Source organism: Chaetodon trifascialis, chromosome 11, assembly GCF_039877785.1.
Source record: "Chaetodon trifascialis isolate fChaTrf1 chromosome 11, fChaTrf1.hap1, whole genome shotgun sequence".
Taxonomy (NCBI): domain Eukaryota; kingdom Metazoa; phylum Chordata; class Actinopteri; order Chaetodontiformes; family Chaetodontidae; genus Chaetodon; species Chaetodon trifascialis.
Genome location: NC_092066.1, coordinates 18,854,776 through 18,875,467, shown reverse-complemented (window position 1 = coordinate 18,875,467; position 20,692 = coordinate 18,854,776). Strand labels below are relative to the sequence as shown.

The 20,692-nt window shown below is 41.4% G+C and overlaps 1 protein-coding gene across 2 annotated transcripts; it reads right to left on the bottom strand.

The window, feature by feature from the left end:
- Positions 1–4,864: 4,864 nt before the first annotated feature.
- LOC139339102 (transferrin receptor protein 1-like) lies at positions 4,865–20,248 on the bottom strand. Of its 2 annotated transcripts, XM_070974559.1 has the most exons (18): positions 20,144–20,248; positions 13,809–13,866; positions 12,552–12,789; positions 11,647–11,827; positions 11,283–11,505; positions 11,076–11,198; positions 10,807–10,902; positions 9,925–10,064; positions 9,658–9,809; positions 9,449–9,568; positions 9,177–9,262; positions 8,978–9,041; positions 8,793–8,860; positions 8,612–8,679; positions 8,316–8,406; positions 7,993–8,214; positions 7,572–7,730; positions 4,865–7,277 (listed from the first exon to the last, which is right to left on the bottom strand). In XM_070974559.1, the coding sequence occupies exons 2-18, from the start codon at positions 13,839–13,841 to the stop codon at positions 7,035–7,037; spliced, it is 2,307 nt and encodes a 768-aa protein (XP_070830660.1). In that variant the 5' UTR covers positions 13,842–13,866; positions 20,144–20,248; the 3' UTR covers positions 4,865–7,034. The 2 variants fall into 2 exon arrangements, with proteins under 2 accessions (XP_070830660.1, XP_070830659.1); XM_070974558.1 differs by lacking the exon at positions 20,144–20,248 and having other exon boundaries at positions 13,809–13,948.
- Positions 20,249–20,692: the final 444 nt, after the last annotated feature.

The following is a 20,692-nucleotide window of genomic DNA, read 5'->3' as shown; positions in this document are numbered from 1 at the left end:
CATCCACCAAACCAAGCAGAACTCAACAGGTGTAGAGACTTGATCTCAGCTTAACCTCCAGGAAGTTCCTGGAGATCCTCTTCAGTCATCAGTTTTCCTCTTTTTGGCTCCTTCAGAGACAATTAAGCAAACGATTCATTATCCAACTGTTGGAAACTAAAATGTGTGAATGTTTAATATACATCACAGGGTACTTACTGTGTTTTTAGCTCCAGCTATTTGAAGGCCACTTCCTCTCCAAATCCGGATCACTTTAAATCTGAAACCAGGTTCTGGTCATGAACCTTCACTCCATCCATCTCACAGCATCGCAAACAGCCAAGTCCTTCTGAAAAGCTTCAGCGTGAAAGCAGCTGTCCAGTCATTCCCTCCGTGTCCTCAGGAGGAGTCAAATCCACTGAGGGTGACACTGAAGTGTTGTGATCTTTGACTTGGGGTCCTTTAGATCTGAGTTGCATTTTGAACCCACCTCACTTATGAAATGTCACGCCATTGGCTGAAGCGAACGTGGAACCTGACAGGACAGTTTTAAACAGTGACGCCCACAGTGAGCGTGATTGGACAAACATCTTCACACCCAGGTAGTAAAGATTAAAGGTATGCCCTCCCCTCTGTATTTCCAGGCATGGGAGGTTCTAACATTGTGCATTCAGCAACAACAACAACAACATGGGCTGATGTTAATTAGAAATTTCTCTTTGACCACACAGTTGGAGGAAAATGTAGTCACACATTTTCCTCCAACTGTGTGGTCAAAGAGAAATTTCTCTTTGTGTCTCTCAGTCTGGTTATTCATGTCAATGGCTGGTCCATTGAATCCAAAGAGACAATTAATTTAAAAACAAAGAGCAGGACAATGAAAGGACAAGTGTGCAGGGTGTACCTGCAAAGTTCAGGTAAGAACATTTCATCTTATAGGCCACTGCCTGCACCAAACATTTGCATCATGGCTGCAAATAACAGTCATTTTCATTCATCTGTCAAATATATTCCTGACTAATCAATTAGTTGTCTAATCTACCTAATCTATCAGAAAATGGTGAAAAATGCCAATCAGTGTTTCCCAAAGGCCAAAATGACTTCTTCAAATGTCTTTTTTGTCCACAACTCAAAGATATTCAGTTTACTGTCATAGAGGAGGGATGAAGGCAGAAGATATTCACATTGAGGTAGCTGGAAGCAGAAAAATCTGTTGTTGTTTTTTTCTTACTTAAATAATTACTCAAACGGATTCAAATCAAAATAGCTGCTGATTACTACTACAAGCATACTACTAAGCTATTTAAGTTATTTATTTTAAATAAAATGTAACTTTCAGTCTGATAAACGAAAACTAAAAATTAATTCTCAGATTCATTTTGTCGTCATTTATTTATTTATTTATTTATTTATTTATTTATTTATTTATTTATTTTCAAGCATCCATTCGTTACCTTCTTATGATCTTATCTGTGTCCTCGGTAAGTGTACCCATGAAGCCACCTCGGGCTGTCCCGCGCAATTACATCACAAAAGAATGAATAAAAAAATAAATACAACTTCTAAAATTTTGAGTTTTGTGGCAAATGTGCGCCAAAACTTTACCCGCAGAGGGTTCACCGGAATGCCGCACACCGAGCAAACTGCACAACCTGCCCGATATAACCAGCTTGTTTGTCAGCATTAGTTACACTAAACGACTGTGACAAGTGTGTAAACTACAAATTAGCATGTTCTGTCCTAGCTAATGCTATCTTTGAAGTGCACAGCTAACACTGAAACGGAAATGATAAAAGTCTCATTATGTTTGCTGTGTGTCCCAAACGTGTCTCCGGTGAGTGCGCCTACCTGTCAATCTCAGCTGCTGTCACTTGCTGTCACCTCCTGTTCCGGTGTGTTTTGACACTCCAACAAACCGGCTACAAGTGCACAAGTCCCGACATCTGGACCGCTTCACGGGTCTGAATGAGCTCGAGCTCAGTCTGCAGCAGTCTGCGTTGAATGGTTCGCGAGCGCACACACGAGCCCTGGCAGAAAACACAGTCCTGTTTGAGTCGTGTGGCTGCTGGCGTCAGTTCTTTGCTGTCTTTGTACGGCACGAAGATCGTCTATGTGTGTGTGAGTGAGAGGGATCACTCCAGGGACAACAAGCAGGCTCCTGTTTGTGCGCTTTTTCCTGTCTGCAAATGTAGTTAATACAGAGTTAGTTAGTTAGTTAGTTAGTTAGTTAGTTAGTTAGTTAGTTAGTTAGTTAGTTAGTTAGGTAGTTAGTTAGTTAGTTAGTTAGTTAGTTAGTTAGCCAGCCCTTTTATTTATTTATTTATTTATTTAATTTTATTTTTGTTTTTAATTTTATTTTTTCCTCAGGAACCAGTATGACATATGTTCATAATGTTCAGAGGGTTTTTTTTTTTTTTCTTATTTTTTGTACTTTATTACAAGAGTGAATTGCTGGTTTTATTTTATTTTATTTATTTTTATTTCAAAAAAATATAAAAAATTATCATATACACATTTTCACAGTCAAAGTTAAAGCTGGGTAAGCATCATTGTGCCAATTCACTGATTTATTAGCCTGTAGGTAAAAACAGTAAAAGTTTAAGTAACACAAATGCAGTTTTGTGCCACATCCGGTTAGTGTGACACACTGTCGTCACATATTTCTTCTTGTCACACCACAAGAGGCATCATCATTCAGATTTCTTTGCAGATTTTACGTGGTGCTCAATTGTTCATGTGCATTTCCTTGCTGGTTTCATTGCAGTGAGAGCGTTTGCTTGTCTGTCTTAGTCCTGAGATGAACTGGCGACTGAGTGTTTCAGCTGTTAACATTTAAATATGTCCCAGCTGTGTTATTTCTAGCAAAGACAGACTGTGGTCTGCATTTCTTCCACCGCTCCTCGTGTTGTTGTTTCGCTGCAGGAATCAGCAGCGCAGTGAGAGCTCTTTATTTTTCTCATATCTCTGGTACACATTCAGGCTGTCAGCCCACTCTTAAAGGAACATGCCACAATATTACGACACATGGTGACTTCTGCCTCTACAAACAAGTTCAGTGCTTTGGTTTATGACGTGCTCACAGATGTCATTTAAAATCACTGGGTTTTTTGAGTTTCCTGTCTTGTCTGTTTCTGACAAATTTAGTTAAGTTATTGATGGTTTTCCAATTTAAGATGAAGTACAAGTGATGGGATTATATGGTAAATAATTCCCCACACAAAAACCCTTTCAGAGTTTTGACAGGAAAAGGTTTGGGAGCCTCCTATTCAAATGCAAAGCTTCACTTCATAAATAACCATAATTGAGCGAGAGACTAAATTTAATAGTTGGGAAAGTTTAAAGGCTCATAAAACAGATAGTTTACTTTGTCTCCATCATCTGGTCAAAGCTTGTCAAAACAACTATTTTTCTCCAGACTGCTTTCAGGGCCTTCAATGAAGGGGTCTGCACTGGTTGGACAGGTGTCACCAGTGAAGAGCAGGAAGAAATATTAGAGATTCCCTCCAGACATGTTTTAAAACTCATAGAAATACTCTCATACTGTACAGTAAGAAATTGGAGTGTATGATTTCTTAAAATTACATCTACTCCTTCCTCATCAAAAAGTCCAGAAATGTGTGAATATTCAAATATGTTTCATTTCAAAGGTGCACAACATGTCTACTTCACTGAAATGTCCATTCTTACTCTGTCTCTTCCTCACACTTATGCCAGTTGCATATTGAACTATGATGGGCTTCAAAACTGCCCGCACATGTATTAAAGTAAGATTTCAGGCGAGCACAGAGAAACGCTCCTCCTTCAGCAGATGAAGGTGAGACAAACATTTGGTGTCAAACTCTGCACAGCAAAGCACAGACATGCAGGTTAAGTCACAGGTGGACTGAGCTGCTTATATAAGCCAATTTAATGCAGATGTTCATCTAAAATAATGGATGTTGTATAAGCAATGGAGCTCAGAACTGTTTTTGTTTGTTTGTTTTTTTTGCTTTGATGATCTCTATTCAATGCAATTCTAACAGGGAATTGTTCGGTTGTTCGTAAGTAAAAATGTGGATTTTAATGTAGACAGTGCCAGGATGTGCGTTGCTAAATTACTGGGATGATTTTCTGAATAAACCTTTCATTTTCACAGCCGTTCATGTAACTAACAGACTAAAGCTTGAGGTCGATTTAGTGTGAACAAACAATCATCAGGACTCAGCGGTTGTGATGTGATTGTTTATTGCAGCAACGAAAACATAAAGCTAAGCAAACTTGTGTACAGTTTGAGAAAAGAAAAGCTTTGTTATTTTAACAATTTCCAAGCACATTCTTCATCCACGTTGTCGGACTCTTGAAAGCTCAGCAAAGAGCAATTCTGAAGACCAATTCTTACATCTGCTCACAGCAAGATGGCAATATTAAAAACACAACCACCAGCACGTTCCTCATTACAGGCCAGCAGATCAGTTTCATCACTCAGACTTGGTTGGTGGTTATTCATGATTAAAACAAATGAAAAGAGTGAGTGACCAGACTTAGATTAGCTAAAGGAGGACCACGTCAACTACTTTAACATTCACTGTGTAATTTTAAATCCCCTTCATATTGATTTTGTCCTTTCACTTTTTACAATTCTCCAGTAACTTTATCTAAAAGGTGTTGTACCATAACGGGCTTTTAAACCAGTAACCTTTCATTCTAGCAGACAACAGGATCAAAAAGAAATACAGAAATGTTAAAACTAAAACGAAACAAATATACATCCTCCAAAACTTCTTTAAGTACTGTACTGTATGCAGGAACTCAGCTCTATAATGAAACAAGAAAGGCACAAGGAAATCTCTTAAAAAAAAGAATGAATGAACACAAAATAGAAAGCACTGAACGAAACAAAAACCCATTTTGCAGAGTGATGATCTTTGCTGGAAAACACTGGACCACCCTGGTGTAACCAGAGGTCCCCCACAGGTTTGTAACGTTTTTCCTTTAAAGCAAAAGACCTTCTGTATCATTTCCATATGAGGCCCGAAGACGACACATTACCAGCGTTTGATTAAAATGAGACGAACAGCTCACCAAAGAAAGTTCAAGACCTGCAGCTTCTTTGCCTCACTGAGGAGGAAGAGGAGACGTGTTTCCAGAAGAGCTGTTACAACCCTGATTCCAAAAAAGTTGGGCTGCAGATAAGAAACAGAACTCAATCATTTGCAAACAAACTGAGCTTACTTTTACGTAGTAATCTCTTTTATCCAATCATGTGTTCACAAAGTGGTGAACCTCTCTCCATCCTTGCTTGTGAACGACTGAGCCTTTCCAGGACGCCCCTTCATGACACTATCAGCTGTTACCAATGAACCCGTTTACCTGTGGAATGTTCCAAACAGGCGTTTTTGGAGCATTCAGGATAACTCGGTTGAGTATATGTCACTTTCTTGGAATCAGGTTTGTAAAAGTCATCAGTATCTTAGAGATCTGTGGACAGAAGCTGCAGGCCTGAGAGGAAACTACAGAGTGCATCAGCATGGAAAAACCACAGAGCAGTTCTAAAGATGCAGACAACATGTGCATGGTAGCAATGTACTGTATATATACACATTATGGGAATCACTGTCCCCGATAATAAAAACCACCCCTACAGTGAAATATGGAGGGCACTGCCTCCGATACGGACACACACTGGTAGGCAAAAACTACCTTCTTCTTTTTTCACATTATGGAAGACACTGCTCCCGATAATGTCGTCAGGACGAGAGGTGTGCATGGACCAAGGGACCGGTACTGACAGGCAGCCAGATGTGTTCAGTAAGTATTTTCCAAGGTGTTGTATGTGAGCTGGTCGACCAATCCAGTGTCAGTTAAGTAGAAAAAAAACCTATGACCTCAGAGTTGTGTGGTTCGCCTGGTCGCGGTTTGTTCAGTCCTGGCCGTCGGTCAGCATGCACACTTCTTTTTAGCAGATGCTGCTTTTGTCAATTCGACAGTATAACTGTCATAATTATGGAAGGCACTGCTCCCGATAATTATACAATGTTTTTTTATAAAAGGCAATTAAAAAACTATTTATAGTGAACCCTGCCACTGATAAATAAATAACACAATAAATAGACATACGGTTTGTTTCAGTGCGACATGATTAGAGACCTTCTCCCTTGGTTTTTGAAAGCCTTGCTCAGATTTGCTCTCATGTCAGGATGCGGACGATTCAGATAATTAACCAATTCAAATGTTTGCATTTTATTGTTGCGTGTAATTAGGACTTTTCTTTAAAGATTAAGGCAGTTTAAATGGTGCGAGGTAACGACAGCTGATTGCCCAAAATCCACCTGTAGGTGCGATCTGTGCAGCACAAGGGCTGTGTTGTTGTTGTTTGTTAATCTTCTGTCCTTTTCAGCAACATCTGAATCTCTGACAATGAGTGGAGCAGATTTCAGCACAGTATGAAAGTATAGCTACCAACATAAACCAGCTCAGGTTTGAATGCGAGGCTCCAGCAGCAGTGGAAACACCAGCAGTTTTGATTTGCAGTAATTACGGTCAAGAAATGGAAAGTCATTAGCTTATTACATCATACTGCCCCGTTTGTGTTTTAGGAATCTCTGAGCTGGCGAACACAGCGTTTCCTGTGATCATGACCTGATACTGTGCTGAAAAAAAGCATCACTTTCACTACATTCAACTCATTCGTAAGGGAAACACCAATTGAAGGTAGTCACTGCTAGCACCAAAGTATTCAAAATGTGATATTTAAGCACCACATGCTAAAACGATGAAATTCTTTTCCTTTCCAAAGCGGGGAGAAATATGAGAATGACCTTCTAAACAGTGTTTTTGTTAAGGCGGAAGGCTTAAGTACATTTTATCATGAATGTTTTGGCTTCATGGAGAATTTCAGAAAGAATAGAGATGAGGGAACTAATGACTGAAATGCTGAAAATGATTGATTGGAGGCGATGCTGTGACACTGGGATACATTGACTGTTCATGGTAAATTATCTCAGCCTACTGGTTTCCACACTGCCAGATGTGATAAGAGGGCCAAACCATGAACATGGGGGGGGGGGGGTTACTTTTTAGATTTCATTATCCAAAGACCAGATGTCCCCCGCTAGTGAGTTGGCGCAGCCCTGAATGGTCCAGGTTGCCAGGGCGAACTGGTTGTGGAACAGGTCAGCGTCCGCCTCGGGCTTCTCAGCCCTGAAGGAGTCGAGGTGGTTGGACAGAGCCTTGACGGTGTAAGGGCCGGAGCCCAGCAGGATGTGGCGGAAAGGACTCTCTCTGGGCGACACATAGGGTGACAGGAAGTTCCTTTCCACCTACAGAAACAGAGAAACACGTGGTGATGAAAGACACTGCTTCAGCAGATCTGTGTCGGTGTGGTTTAATCAGATTTAACTGACAGAAACATGAGCGAACAACCTCACAAATGTCATCACATTTTGAATCAAAAGTTGCTAAATTCTGTATAATGAAATATGGGACACCTTTTCCCAATAGCCCAACCCACTTCAAACCAATTCAGTCATGTTAAAGACTGAACAGGCGTGCATAACCACGGAATATGCGCCAATAATATTGTTTTTGCACTCGTCTAATAGATGAGGTCTTACCCCCATGATGCGGTCATTAATGATGCGGCACATCTCGATGTCATCCAGGTTGCTGTTCTGGATGTCTAGCACCAGGCTGCGGGAGGCGCGGCTGTACGAGCCGGAGGCCAGGATCAACCACTGCACGGTCAGCGCCTTGGGAAACAGCTGGGGCTGCAGCTGGAAGCACATCATTTTCATTCTGAATAAACAGCTGATGGCATGTCCATCGTCTGGGCTGCATAATCAAAGCAGCAATCAGACAAAAAAAACAGTGCTAAAACCATTTCAAGGGCATTAAAACAGGTGAGCTGGTTAGTTTACAAAGCTCCAAGTTCAAAGGGGAATCCTTTATCTCTATGCACACAGACATGCCATGAAAACACAGACTCTGAGGCAACGACCCTCCAACAGCTGAGTCAGCAAGAAAACACAAACTCACCCTCCGAATGTCTTTCACTTTCCCATTGATCTGACCCACGTGAGTCCGTATGATCTTATCGTACTTCATCACGTCCATCCGCAGCAGGTGATCATGGACCAGCCTCAGCACCATGTGACCTGCAAACCGGGTCGCTATTTCAGCCAGCTGAGAAACCTGATTGGATGTGGCCGCATTCAGTTTCTCCCGGGTGTCCAGCATTGTACCAAAATACGAGTACTCCTGAGAGGGGAAACCAAGATGTGTTAGCAGTTGGCAAAAGATACAAACTTTACTACAATGGCTGTGTACAAAGTCGTCATGGATATTGCATTTTGACTTACTGAACTGCCAGTGAATCTGAAGGAGACTGAGGGAATGCCAGAAAAGGCCAGGAAGGGATACGCAGCATTATCTACTTTCAGAGGCTCCAACCTGGAAAATAAACAGACGTAAGATGACGCTTCAGCCGTGCTTTCTCTCAATGTCGCTAAATGTTTGGAAAAAGATTAGATAGTGAGCATTTGCCAAACGTGAGAATGACAGCTATCCCACACATCCCAGCTGTGGCGGTCATGGTGATGTGTAAACACTGACTACACACGGGATGTGACTGCACCAGCAGCCTGGTCACACTTACACATTTGCTTCCCAGTTGCCCCGTGCAAACTGCGAAAAGAGAGACCCAGCCTTGTTTGGAGAGTTCACCTGAGGAGAAGACAATTTTATTTGACCTCCACAAACAAAACAACTCGACAGCAGTATATAACTAATGTCCACGCTGCAGGCTTGTATTCAATGTGCTTGAACTGTGGATTCACCTCGTTCAGAGAGCTCTCGATCAGGCTGTGCATCAAGGGACTGGCTGCTACTTTAAATCCATTCCGACCTGGAAAAGAAGATTTCTATTCAGTCCTCCTGAAAGTCGCATGTAGCGTCATATTGTAGGTATAGGAAGGCATTAAATATTTAATCAAAAGTTTAGCAAGAAACTTAAGGTAGGTACCTGCAACAACTCCATCCAAGTTAATGTAGGAGAAAGCTTTCATGTTCAGAGAAGAGAGATAGCCCTGGATAAACAAACAAAATTCAATTTCTCATGAAGAAAATTAAAGAAAAGAAGAACACCAAACTGACTTATGATTGCATAAAAGCTGCTGATCAAGAAAAATGCAGCTGGGAAACCTTCATTGTGTAATTCTCACCTCCAACCACTCGGTGGCGCCAACACTCCCGTATTCTCCAGCACTCCAGCTAGCAAACACGATGCTTCTCCTTGGCTTGAATCCGTCTGTCGAGGGAATAAGAAAAGGCACGTTAGCAAAAAGCGCAGCGCCCTGGCTAAAACGAAAATGCTCAGATTCTGCCGAAGCATTTCCTGTGGCTGCTGTCTTCACCTGACATCAGTATTATTTCACTCAAAATGTGGCAATGTTCCACTTTGAAAACCAAACATCAGCTGCTGCCTGAGACTCACCATTCTTCACCATGTCAGAGATGGAGCGTGCCAGCTCAACGAGGACGCTGGTGCCGACGGTTGACGTGGCAAAACCTGGACCCCAAGCGTCCCTCTGAGCACCGATAACCACATACCGGTCTAAAATTCACAAAAGGACAATGAGAGGACATTCGTTCCGCTACACTGAATCACAGCGTGCCTCTCGTAAAATAAACGTCTCATTGTACCTGCGTCCACAAAGCCTTTGATGACCGCGAAGACGTTATTTATTTTCTTCTCAGTGAGAACGTTGTTGACTTCCACAGTAATTACATTGCTCTCCTCTCCCAGTTTGTTGATGCCTCGCCATCCTTGCGGCACATTCTGGCCCCCAAGCTTGCTGTGGGAAGCACAGTAAACATTCATGCTTTGTACACTACTGGAGAGTGCAAGAGGAATATTTGATTTACGATCTTTCTTTTTTTCTTGTTTGAGCTCGTGAACGCGAGCCTCACTTGAGTATGTTGGCAGCCATGCGTGCTGTGATCGTCTGAGCCAAGATGTTTGGCAGGCCTGAAGACTGGACGGGTGGAAACTGGGTGTGGTTGAAGGAGGGGAAGCCTGGGGTGTAGGGATCCCCTGAACCCAGGTGGACCTGTGGGAAACAGACAGACGTTTTACCAAGTTTGCAGAGCAGCTATGTGTTTCATCCCAGCAGCCTGGAGCTCCTAAATTTGAAATTAAGAAAATGAAGTGAAAAAGCCCGACAGACGATTTGACTTCGACATTCTTAAACTGAAGGTTGCTCTTATTAGAAATCAAATACTCATGCTGAAGTATTAGTGTGGCTTACCATTAATGGCATGCTTCATTTTTGACAAATTGTCATTTATTTGTTTATATTGAAAGTATCCTGTAGTGTTTCCAATTGTTAATTGTTCTCCAAGAACGATGGCAGAAGTACTGATGCAAACCACCCAGATGAAATTCACTGCAGCAGCGATGCAGGTGCTTCCTCTTAGTTATGTTTTACATGCAGCGTTAACAATACATCTATTTTGTGATTTGTTTTTTTTATATACATATTTGGAGACCCGCATCGTTTCTACTTCCATGTTTACAACAACAACCTTTTGTCTGATTTTTTGCTGGTACACTGCTACATTTCTGCATTACCACGAATAGACTCATGTGGAATTCTTTATGCTCCGCTCATGCTCCCAGTCAGGCTAGTCAATGAGAAACAAAACAGGGAACCAGTCATCAATAGTGGTCCAAAACTCTACCTTTAGGCTCCTTTAAAGTTGTTTGATGTATTTCATATCATCACTAAATATGGACATTTCTCCAGTGGGCTGCATCCGCAAGCATTATGCTTCTAAATAGTCCACACTCACATGTCCAAAGAGCTGAGTGGTGTCTCCAAAAGAGTAATCATCAGGGTCTGGGTAGATCAGCACAGCAGAGGCACTCATTTTGGCAGCATTGGCTACCTGTAAGAAAAAGAGGGAGGGGAGAAGGAAATGGAAAAAGAAACATGAGCTGCATTTTATCAATTATTCCTCCTCATCCTCATCTTCAACCTCTTATCCAGGGTCGGGTCACGGGGTCAATTATTCCTGTCACTAACAAAAGGTATACTGTAATTCTTATTACAAGCGCCCACCTTCTCAGCAAAGGGGATTCGACCAGCTCGGACCAGAATGACTCTGCCGCTCATGTTGATGCCCTTGTCCCGCAGCATAATGAATTCATCTTCCAGTCCATAATGTGCATACAAGACAGCACCCTGGACCAAAATAAATAAAGTGAATTTTCTCTTCTTAAAAAAAACAGTAAATAAGTTCTCTACTTATTTTAGCTTGTACATTACCTTTACTGTTCCATTGGCACTGTAGGACAGGAATCCAGTTGGACGCTCCTCAACGCCATTGAAAACAAATTTGTTGAAGCCAGAAACTGGGGGGTCCTGAACCTTAACAAAGTGCTCATCAGTCCAGGTGTTCATGCCGTACTCTTTAAACTTGCTGAGTACCTGGTTCCCCAAATCCTCATCACCTGGAGAACCGGCCCGGTGGTTGGAACTGGAAAACTCACTAGAACAGAGGGAAATAAAAGATGAGGAGGAAAGAAACAAGAAAACACAAATAAATACATTTTCCAAGAAAAGTCATTTTGGAAATAAGTCGACTCCCTCGCATCAGATTCTAGAGGGAGTGTGCAGGGTTTATATTTACCTGAAGACAGAGTCAAATTTGTTTGGACTGAGTTTTTGAGCGAGGAGCTTTTTCACATCGTCCCAGTCCATGAGGGGGGCAGCACCTGTCTCGTGGGGGACAGGATCTTCAAAAGGGAGCATGGAGACTGCGCTTGGAGCCATGTCTTTCTTCCGATGAACCAGATAGCCAATCAAGTACCCTTAAAGGAAGCAGTGGTGTCACATGAGAAACAGCCAGAGACAGAGAGGAATAATTGCACTAACAGAGAGACAGAGGGTAAACAGCCAAGGACGGACTAAAGGTATCAAATTACCGCCTGAAGCACACAGTCTGCATTTTGAAATGCTATGCCACCAAGTGAGTACGACAGTACTGTACAGAATGCATACCTCATTCCACCCGAGAAACTTCAAATCCACTAAATCACATTTTATTGCATCAACTATCACATTCAAAGCCTGACTGCAAGATTAGGAAACCCTAAGAGACAAGGTCACAACTGAGCTATGGTTTACACGTGATAAAAAGCAGAACTGGTGACAATTCCCCACATGAGCCTTTAAGTTAAGAGCCGAAGATACACCCGGCTTTCTGCCATGTTGGCTAGTAGAAAGTCCTGGGGCTTTAAGTTTCTCTTTCTTTTCAGTCTTTTCAGAGTTGGAACTAATATTTCACTTTTATCCTGGTTGAGCTGTAAAGCACCTTGTGACATTCAGTCACTTGTATTTAAATGCATCTTTGTCATCAGGAGACAGAGCCACATTAAGCTGAGTGCCATCAGTATTTGTTGTGTCCTGATAAGACAACCAGTATATTAAAAAGTAGTGGTTCTAAGACGGATCTGTGAGGATCTCGGCAAGTTATTCTAGAGTGATCCAAACTTTATCGAAAGCCAGCTACTGCATTCAACAGCCCCCTCTTACCAATGATGAAGATGAGAAGGGTGGCGGCTGCCATGAAGCAGAGGTTCTTGGGGGTGCGGCTAAGCTTTTGAGTCACGTAAGGTTTGCGGTTGGAGTTGTGATTGAGGTGGTCTCCCACGCCATTTCCCCCAACTTCCTCATCCATGTCGGACGACAGCTTCATCTCCACCTGGCTGCTGTCGCCCTCCATGTTCTGGGTCAAGTTGAATCGTGTGTAGGAGTGCGGCTCCCCATTGAACTGCAATGACAGAACAATGCAGGTATGAAGAGAAAATAGGTTTTGTCATTTGCTTAAGAACATATATTTTTTAGAACCTATGATTGCAGAACATAAGCTTTTTTGTAGTGTTTTGTACAGTTCTTACTTGCTGGAGGTGACACAAAATTAAGAATTATGGATATAAATGTATAAAAGTTGATTTCTAAATGTTTGGCAATACAGTTTTGGTAGCACTTTTAAATAAGCCACACTTACTGAATATGTTGCAGCTAATTACTTTACCAGTGTTAATAAATTCTTTGTTACTTAATTGATCATTATAAGACCATCTTTTTGGGTTGCAAGGTTGTGGAAACCCCCATTTCCTCTTCCATGAGTTGCTTTGTTCTTCTGGCTAGCATGTAACTTATTAAAGGGACATTTCCATTTATATTGGCAGGTGAGATTGTGTTGTTTTTCTTTATGCGCCATTGTATGCCTTAAAGGTTAACCAGTGGGTGTATGAAAAGTAACTTTCTCTTGCAACAATACTTGGCTTTCATAAAATGCAAGTCATTGATAAAACAGGTTTCCAATCATCCAAGATAAGAATAAAACAGATTTTAGTTCAAAATGGTCAAAACCGATTGAATTAACTTGAATGATGAATTTTTAGACAGCATTAAATATTTAATAACAATAACCAGTATTAATGTATAAACTCTAAAAGTATGCCTTTTTTGAAGGTGATGTGGTTTTGTCCCTTGCAGTGATAATAATCCCTTATCTTACTAAAGATTAACTTACCACACTTAAATTATATGCAACTATAACTGCACTGAAAATACTGTGTGCCTAATAATCATTCAGCGTGGTGGTGATGACATGCAAAATAATAAGTGTTTGTTCCCCAAGATGAAAAGAAAAAACATTCAATTACGGAACACGGGCAGTTCCAATAACACTCATTTCTGAAGCGGTAATAAGGGGAGGATAACTCATTACAGCAAAGTTTGTTATTTTAGGACTTAGGTTGTAATCCTAGTTACAATACTCACAATTTTGGATATTGTTGACCTTGCCTGGTCCATTGCTGCTTGCTGCTTGAAAAGGACTCTAAAAAGAGAAACAAACAAGGAATGTCTATTAGTGACACATCATGTATAGAGATTGATGGTTATCGTCATCTTTACCATGGTTTGCTTTTCAAATTGACAATCCACCCACACTCTGTCTTGAATAGGAAACAATCATCCCAGCAGACTTGGTGGCTATAAATAAAACACTTTTTAAACACCCACCTTTCCAGTCACAACGGGATGAGTGTCTTATGGTCAGAGTGTGGATTTTAGGTGCAGTTTTAGGCACTTTAAGGTCTCATTTCTGTACAGTGGGTATAGTGTGTTACTGTTTCACTTCTGGAAATAATGGGGTGTCCAAAGAACACGTCCCACCTCTTGTCCAAACATCCATGGGGTTTCCTGTGCTGCTAACTAGAAAGGCAGCACTGTTTCTTGGTACAAAAGACCAGTGTCCAGGACAGGTCAACACAGATTCCATGCCTCCATGTGACTCCATTGCCAGAAGAATACAATAACAGAATAACTAGCTTCCCACTAGCTTTGATTCACAAGGCAAGCCAAACAAAGCAAGTTTCCAGTTTAAGAGGAACAAGACCTGAAATGCAACTCTTCTGTATATTTTCTTTCATACTGTAATGCACTACCAGTGAGAGAGGAGGCATGCATGTGCTCGTCCTCGAAGACAGGCCGGCTCTGCAAGGTGTCCGGGTCCTGTATCTCTTAACACATTTCTCATAAAACACACATTTGATAATAATAGTATTCTGCTTTCATGTATCACACGTCTGCACAGTTCTTATACTATTATCATACACACATCAGAAGATTTCTATTATAAAATGCAAATGAAGCTATGAGAGAAATGATGTTACAGTATAGAATTTCTGACCACTCAGTGAATTTTCTATTGATTCACTGATATTTGACACTTGGACACTGCACAGGCTCCTCATGGCCTTCTACTGCTATTTTTGAATGCTGGCTAAGGATTGCCTTTGAGAAACAACAGTCAATTTATGTGAATTCAACTGACTACAAAGCCTAAACACCTAAGGTAGTCAAAGACAATGCAAATATTATTTTAAACTTACTGCATCAGTGAGAAACAGGATTTAGCTGTGGTTTAGTAGTAGCAGTGTGTGTGACCACAGTGGTCAAGAAGTCTCAAAAAGATTGGCTTATCACACTTAAAACACACCCTTTTGCAATAAAGTATAACAATTCATAGAAGAACACATGTTCTGGAGAGAATAACTGGATTTCATGACAAGTATTAGCATGTTAAAAGCTGAGCTCCTCTTCACTGCAAATGCACTTGTTAAGTCACAGATCTGTAAAAACAACACAGCTGACGATTCTACTGCATTAACATTAATGCCCCATTGGGAAGTTACCCAATGAATAACAATGTTAAACAAAAGTGGCATCACTTCCTTGTTCACTAGAATGCAGCTCATACAAAGCAGATTAACAACAGAAGTAGTACAAAGGTACACTATGTTTTTACAACAATACACACTGAACAATGCAAATAAAAAAACACAAATGGGGCTGTCTACTAGGTGACAGGGCATCATCATAGACAACAAAAGGCCAGATAACCATGTCAGGGAACTGTGCCTTTATGTCTTGTCTCTGCATCTTGGTTACAGTGGACTTTGTTCACATGGAGCGACTCAAATTTCTGAAATGCATTCTTGGATATGCATTGGACTGGAGATACCAGTGCCTGCTGCATAACAACCTAAGATTTCCAAACTCCTGCCAACAGCAACCATTTTCACCAAAAAGGTGCAAACCCATGGAGGCCTACACATTCAAAGCATTAGCAAACTACTTTCATAGGTGACTATATGACTATATGTGAAATCTTTGAACAAAGGGGAGTCCATGAAAAGCTATCAGTATTCCACTTAGTTCCATCTTAAACCAACCAATTAACCTGTTAGGACTCAAGCAAAGCAACTCTTAACCAGCCCTAATCCCAGTTCTAGTGAGCAGACACAATGATTTGACTGACAGAGCCCCAATGACCTCTCGAGCCCCAATGACCTCTCGAGCCCCGTCTGACCTTCAGAGAAGAACCAAACAGACCACAAATTCTCAAGCAACCCTGCAAAACTTGAGTTAATCCAACAGCTCTTAATCAACTTGTATGTGAGAAGTATATGGCCTGAGGGGTTAAACTATTACCACACTGAGCGCACTTTGGACTGAATAAAACACTGCTTTGTTGACAGTAGGCTCAATCACAAACCACACACTCCAAAACATGCTCAAATTTAGCTCGCTTTATTTATGCACCATCTGTTCAGTGTATTCTGTAACTGCCTGTTCAGTTTAAACAAAGTCATGAAAAAGTAAGAGACAAAAAGACACTTTGGTTGCCTGGAGTGACTATGATGTGTGCTGTGCGGCTCGACAGCGGAGAAAAGCTCCTAATGACCCCTACAGGCCAATTTATAAGCTCCACTGGAGGGAGATCCCAAACTGGACACTGCGTGAGGAGAGCTTGTGTGGGCAAATGCCAAGAGGACACAAACGATCAGGCAGGCGGGCAAGCCTGTCCTAATTTGCAGGGCCAAAGCACAGCCTTGCTACACTCCACAGCATGCCTCCAAGACAGCATGGATAAAAAGCCTAACCTTGGACTCAAAGTGTATTTCAATAAAGCAAATGAGGGCACAGACATGTTGGAACTTGGCCACACAATAGCTTCACTCAGGAAACACTTTGGTTATTCCAGTCATTATGAGTACAGCTAACTTTAGAACATGGCTTGACCTCAGATTGCCCCAGAACTCCCTTGACTTCTATAACCTGGAGGAGTTATACAGCCCCACTAAAAACACAGCACATTAGACATAAAGGTCCCCACGTAAAAAAAACCCAAAAGAGTCGTGTCACATTTTTCTTTCTCATAGGTCGCTTTGCTAACACAACCTAAATAATACAGACTTCAAAAAAGGAATCAGACCAGGCTTAGCTGCTCTGTAAAGCTAATTGCTCACTAAGGTGGGCAGAGCTATGCCTATAATCTTACATACCAAACATACCGGGCCTTAATACTTTAATCAGATTAGCTACTCTTGCAGTTGAAAGACCTATGGATATTAGCGATATGAAACAGGACACAAATCAAGCTACAGGCACATACACAACAAACACAATCATCTTTTAACACTAGCAACTCCACAAAGATGTGATAGCATGTGCTTCATGTCCGTGTAGGCCTACACTTGCAGTCTCTGAATCATGATTAATCATGAAGACTCGTATCTCCATCTAAGACTTCTTAGACACATGTGTGCAAGAGATAGCAAAAGCCAACTTGAGTCACGCCCTTCTGGAAACTACACTCACAGGCATGACCCGTTCGACAGTGATGGTAAATGAGTCCCTGAAGGTTTAACGATGTTGGGCAGAGTTCATCTGCACACTGAGCGCTTGTAGTTGAGGCCAAAAAAAGAAAAGGTGTGGAACGGCCTACCAGTGGTCACCTGGTATCAGGACATTTTTTCCTAAAATAATTCAGGCTGAATCAAAGAAAAACTGAAACACAGCAAAAAATGGGACTTTTTTTGCTGCCCTGCCAACAGACTAAATATCGCTGCCAGCAGGTGAATTCCACTGATTTCCAGCATGCTGCAAAAGAAGCTTCCTCATCGTGTTCTTAGTAACTGAAGAAATGCCTTTGAAGAAAAAAAAAAAAAGGAACTATTGCTTCATAAATAGGTTACTGAAAATGTGGAAAGAAGACTTTTGTTCTAACATCACAACAGCACTATTGTGAACTCAGATGAGGGTCACTGAGAGGGGGCAAAGAAGTTGGATGTGAAAATGCCCTTCCCTCAAACAATAACTGAATCAATCACACTCATTCACTGAATTCACTTAATTGAACCAACAGGACGAGCATGGACATGTGCATAATACTCCACTGTTAGTGCGCAAGCAAATGTGGTCATATATTACGCTGCAGTTATGATCATTCATCAGTGATCCCTTCAACAACAAAATATTACAGAATTATTACTAGTCAGTGCAACCTTACATACACCTGCCATAGCAATGATAACATAATAACTATCATTACGGTGAAGACCTCGCCTATTTGTCTGAGGGGCTCTGCAACCAGCAAAAGGTCAGGCCGTTAATACCTTGCTTGTCTTCATGTGTAGATTCAGGGATTGCAGCACAAGATAAACTACCTACTAATGTGGTATTGCAGAAGCAATTCAGCTCGTGCAGGTACAATCTGTTGACACGTTTTAAAAAAATGGTATGACAGGATTTTACTGATAACACACAAGTCCTCTTGTTACAGTAAGAGCTTTGAGGTCTTCTTGGAGCCACAGATCTAAATAACATACATTTAAGGGAAAATCCGGTCTAACTAGTAGTTGAACCTTAACTGGAAACATGCACAGTTCAAGTTCAAGAAGTGACAAACTGCAAATACAGCTATAATACATTATTTGTATATGTACATACAGATATTTTGCGTTACAATTATTTCGGCATCTTACAATTAGTGTTCTTCTGAGCATCACCGAACAAAAGCCCCATATCATTAACACAGTATACCCACACAGACAATAAAAACAAGCTGCAGCTCACAGCCCCAGCCTCAGTTAAACAGATCTGAATTAAAAGTGATCATTTTCTGAATTTAGCAGTTTCATTCTACATGTTCTCCTCTGTCTAAAATCCTTGCTAATCAGCACCAACTACAAAAAAAAAAAAAAAACAATTTGATCTCATCTTACAGATTTCTGACAACACAACCGAACAAAAAAAATGGTGGGAAAAGGAGAAGACGATAGGGGGAGAAGGAGAGGAGAAGGGGAGAGGGGTCAGGGCTGCGTAGGAGTCATTGTGCAGTGGCAAATCATGTGAGAGTCACATTGGGGAAAAGCTCCAACTAACTCATGGGAAAATGAAACAGAACAGTGCGGCAGGCAAATCCCATTTATGAGGTCTGCACAAGAATTGTTAAAACCACAGTTTATTCAGAATTTAACAGACATGAGCAACAACACAGTCACAATTCATGCAGAGGAGACTATGACCTGCTGCCAGCATTCATCTTTTTCTTTAAACTATAAAGCACGTTCAGGCAGTCAGTTGTGCATTAGTGGGTCCCACCTTAATATATAGGGGCCCACCAGGTGGCACCACTGTGGTGTAGGCAAGCCTTTAAACCATACACTAAAATAACACACAAGGATGTATTAATTAAAAACAAAAAAATAAGAATAATTAAAACACAGGTGTGAAGTGCTAATCTAGCCACTAGAATTATGACAGACAGCTGAGTTGTATTAGTGGGTATGATAATATACCTCTAAAAGAGCAAGCAGGTCTCCTCTGAACACTCCTATACTGAATAATAAATAATAGCTGCTTCCCTGTGTGGGTGATTTGAAATGCAATGACAGACAATGGTGAAATGCTCTTTCCAGGGAAAAAAAAAAAAAAAAAGCTGCAGCCAGCAGTTAGGCTTATTAAGTTCACCTACTGCTAGTCTGAACAGCGTGTTGAATATTTCAGTCATGACTAACACCTCACTATGGCCTTGGGGACAACTCATCCATAACCAAATCTAGTTCCTGTCCTACCACCATATAGGACACCATAATGTCTCAGAGAGGCACGTTGCACATCAAAGAGATTTTTAGCTCCACCTAAATGTCGGAAACAGGTTTTATTTGAAGGCGTCCACACAGGAGGTAATGGCTGTGAATCCTGTAGCAAAGATAACTTATCGATGCAGCAGCCTATTGCCGCCTGTCAAGGTCAGGGACAGGGACAGTGTCATGTCTACCTAGTGACACGGTTACCCCTGAGCAGGAAGGGTCACTCAGCGGAAGCTAGCTGCTATCAGCAGCACTGAGCAGATCACTCAGGCCGAACGTGACTCCAGCCTTTCCTCATTATGGCGCCCTTGTTGTATGAGCAACGTGACAGCAGTGATTCCCATCCACCGGATAATGAAGCACAGCGGAAACATGTCTTTAACGCAAGTGACAGGTGGCGTAAGCGCCTTCGCTTCTGCATGCTGAGACACGACAACGTTAGCGTTAAACTCATAAGGTTTAATCTATTAAATTTTCTATACTGAATATGGAATACATTTGGCATTTATTAACATACTCCCTACAAAAAAGTGAGCACATGCGTTCTTCCGCAGAGCAGCCTTTGGAGTCACGTTAGTGAACATTAAACATTTCAGTAAAATTAGCTCTAACATCACCTCATTTTCAGGTAGTGTTGCCAGCTTAGTCGCTCGTTGTGAGGGGAAAACTCACCTTCTCTCACTTCTTCTGTGACAGTCTTTGACACGCGGTTCCTCTCCGTCCTGCTTCCTATCTGCTTTCTATCAGCCGGTGCCCTTGACCACGCTACTCGCAGTTATACCTATCGGGATTGGCTACGAGTCTACAAGAGGCGTGGCTACAACGTCACTTCCCTATTGAGGGCCTTGCTGTCGCGCCAAACGAATCATAGGTCGTGTCTGCCCAACTGACTGCCTGCGAGTGAGGGCGACATGTGCGTTTGCAGTAAGGTTTATATATGAATAGAAATGCCATATCCTCACCACAAGTGTTTATACTGATCTTAATGAGGGAAAAAAGCTTTTGTAAGATAATTATATTTTTGAGAAGATAACATACTACAGCAGGAAAGCTTTAGGGTAATTAGAACTACACTGCCCCATATCAGATAAACAGAAACCATAAACCATAAAGTTGAGGTAATGTCACGGTCAGTAGTAGAAAGTACCTGTGTACATTTTTCAGGTTCCAGGTTATTGTTTTTTACTGAGTAGTTCTGTTTTATACTATTGAATAACTCTT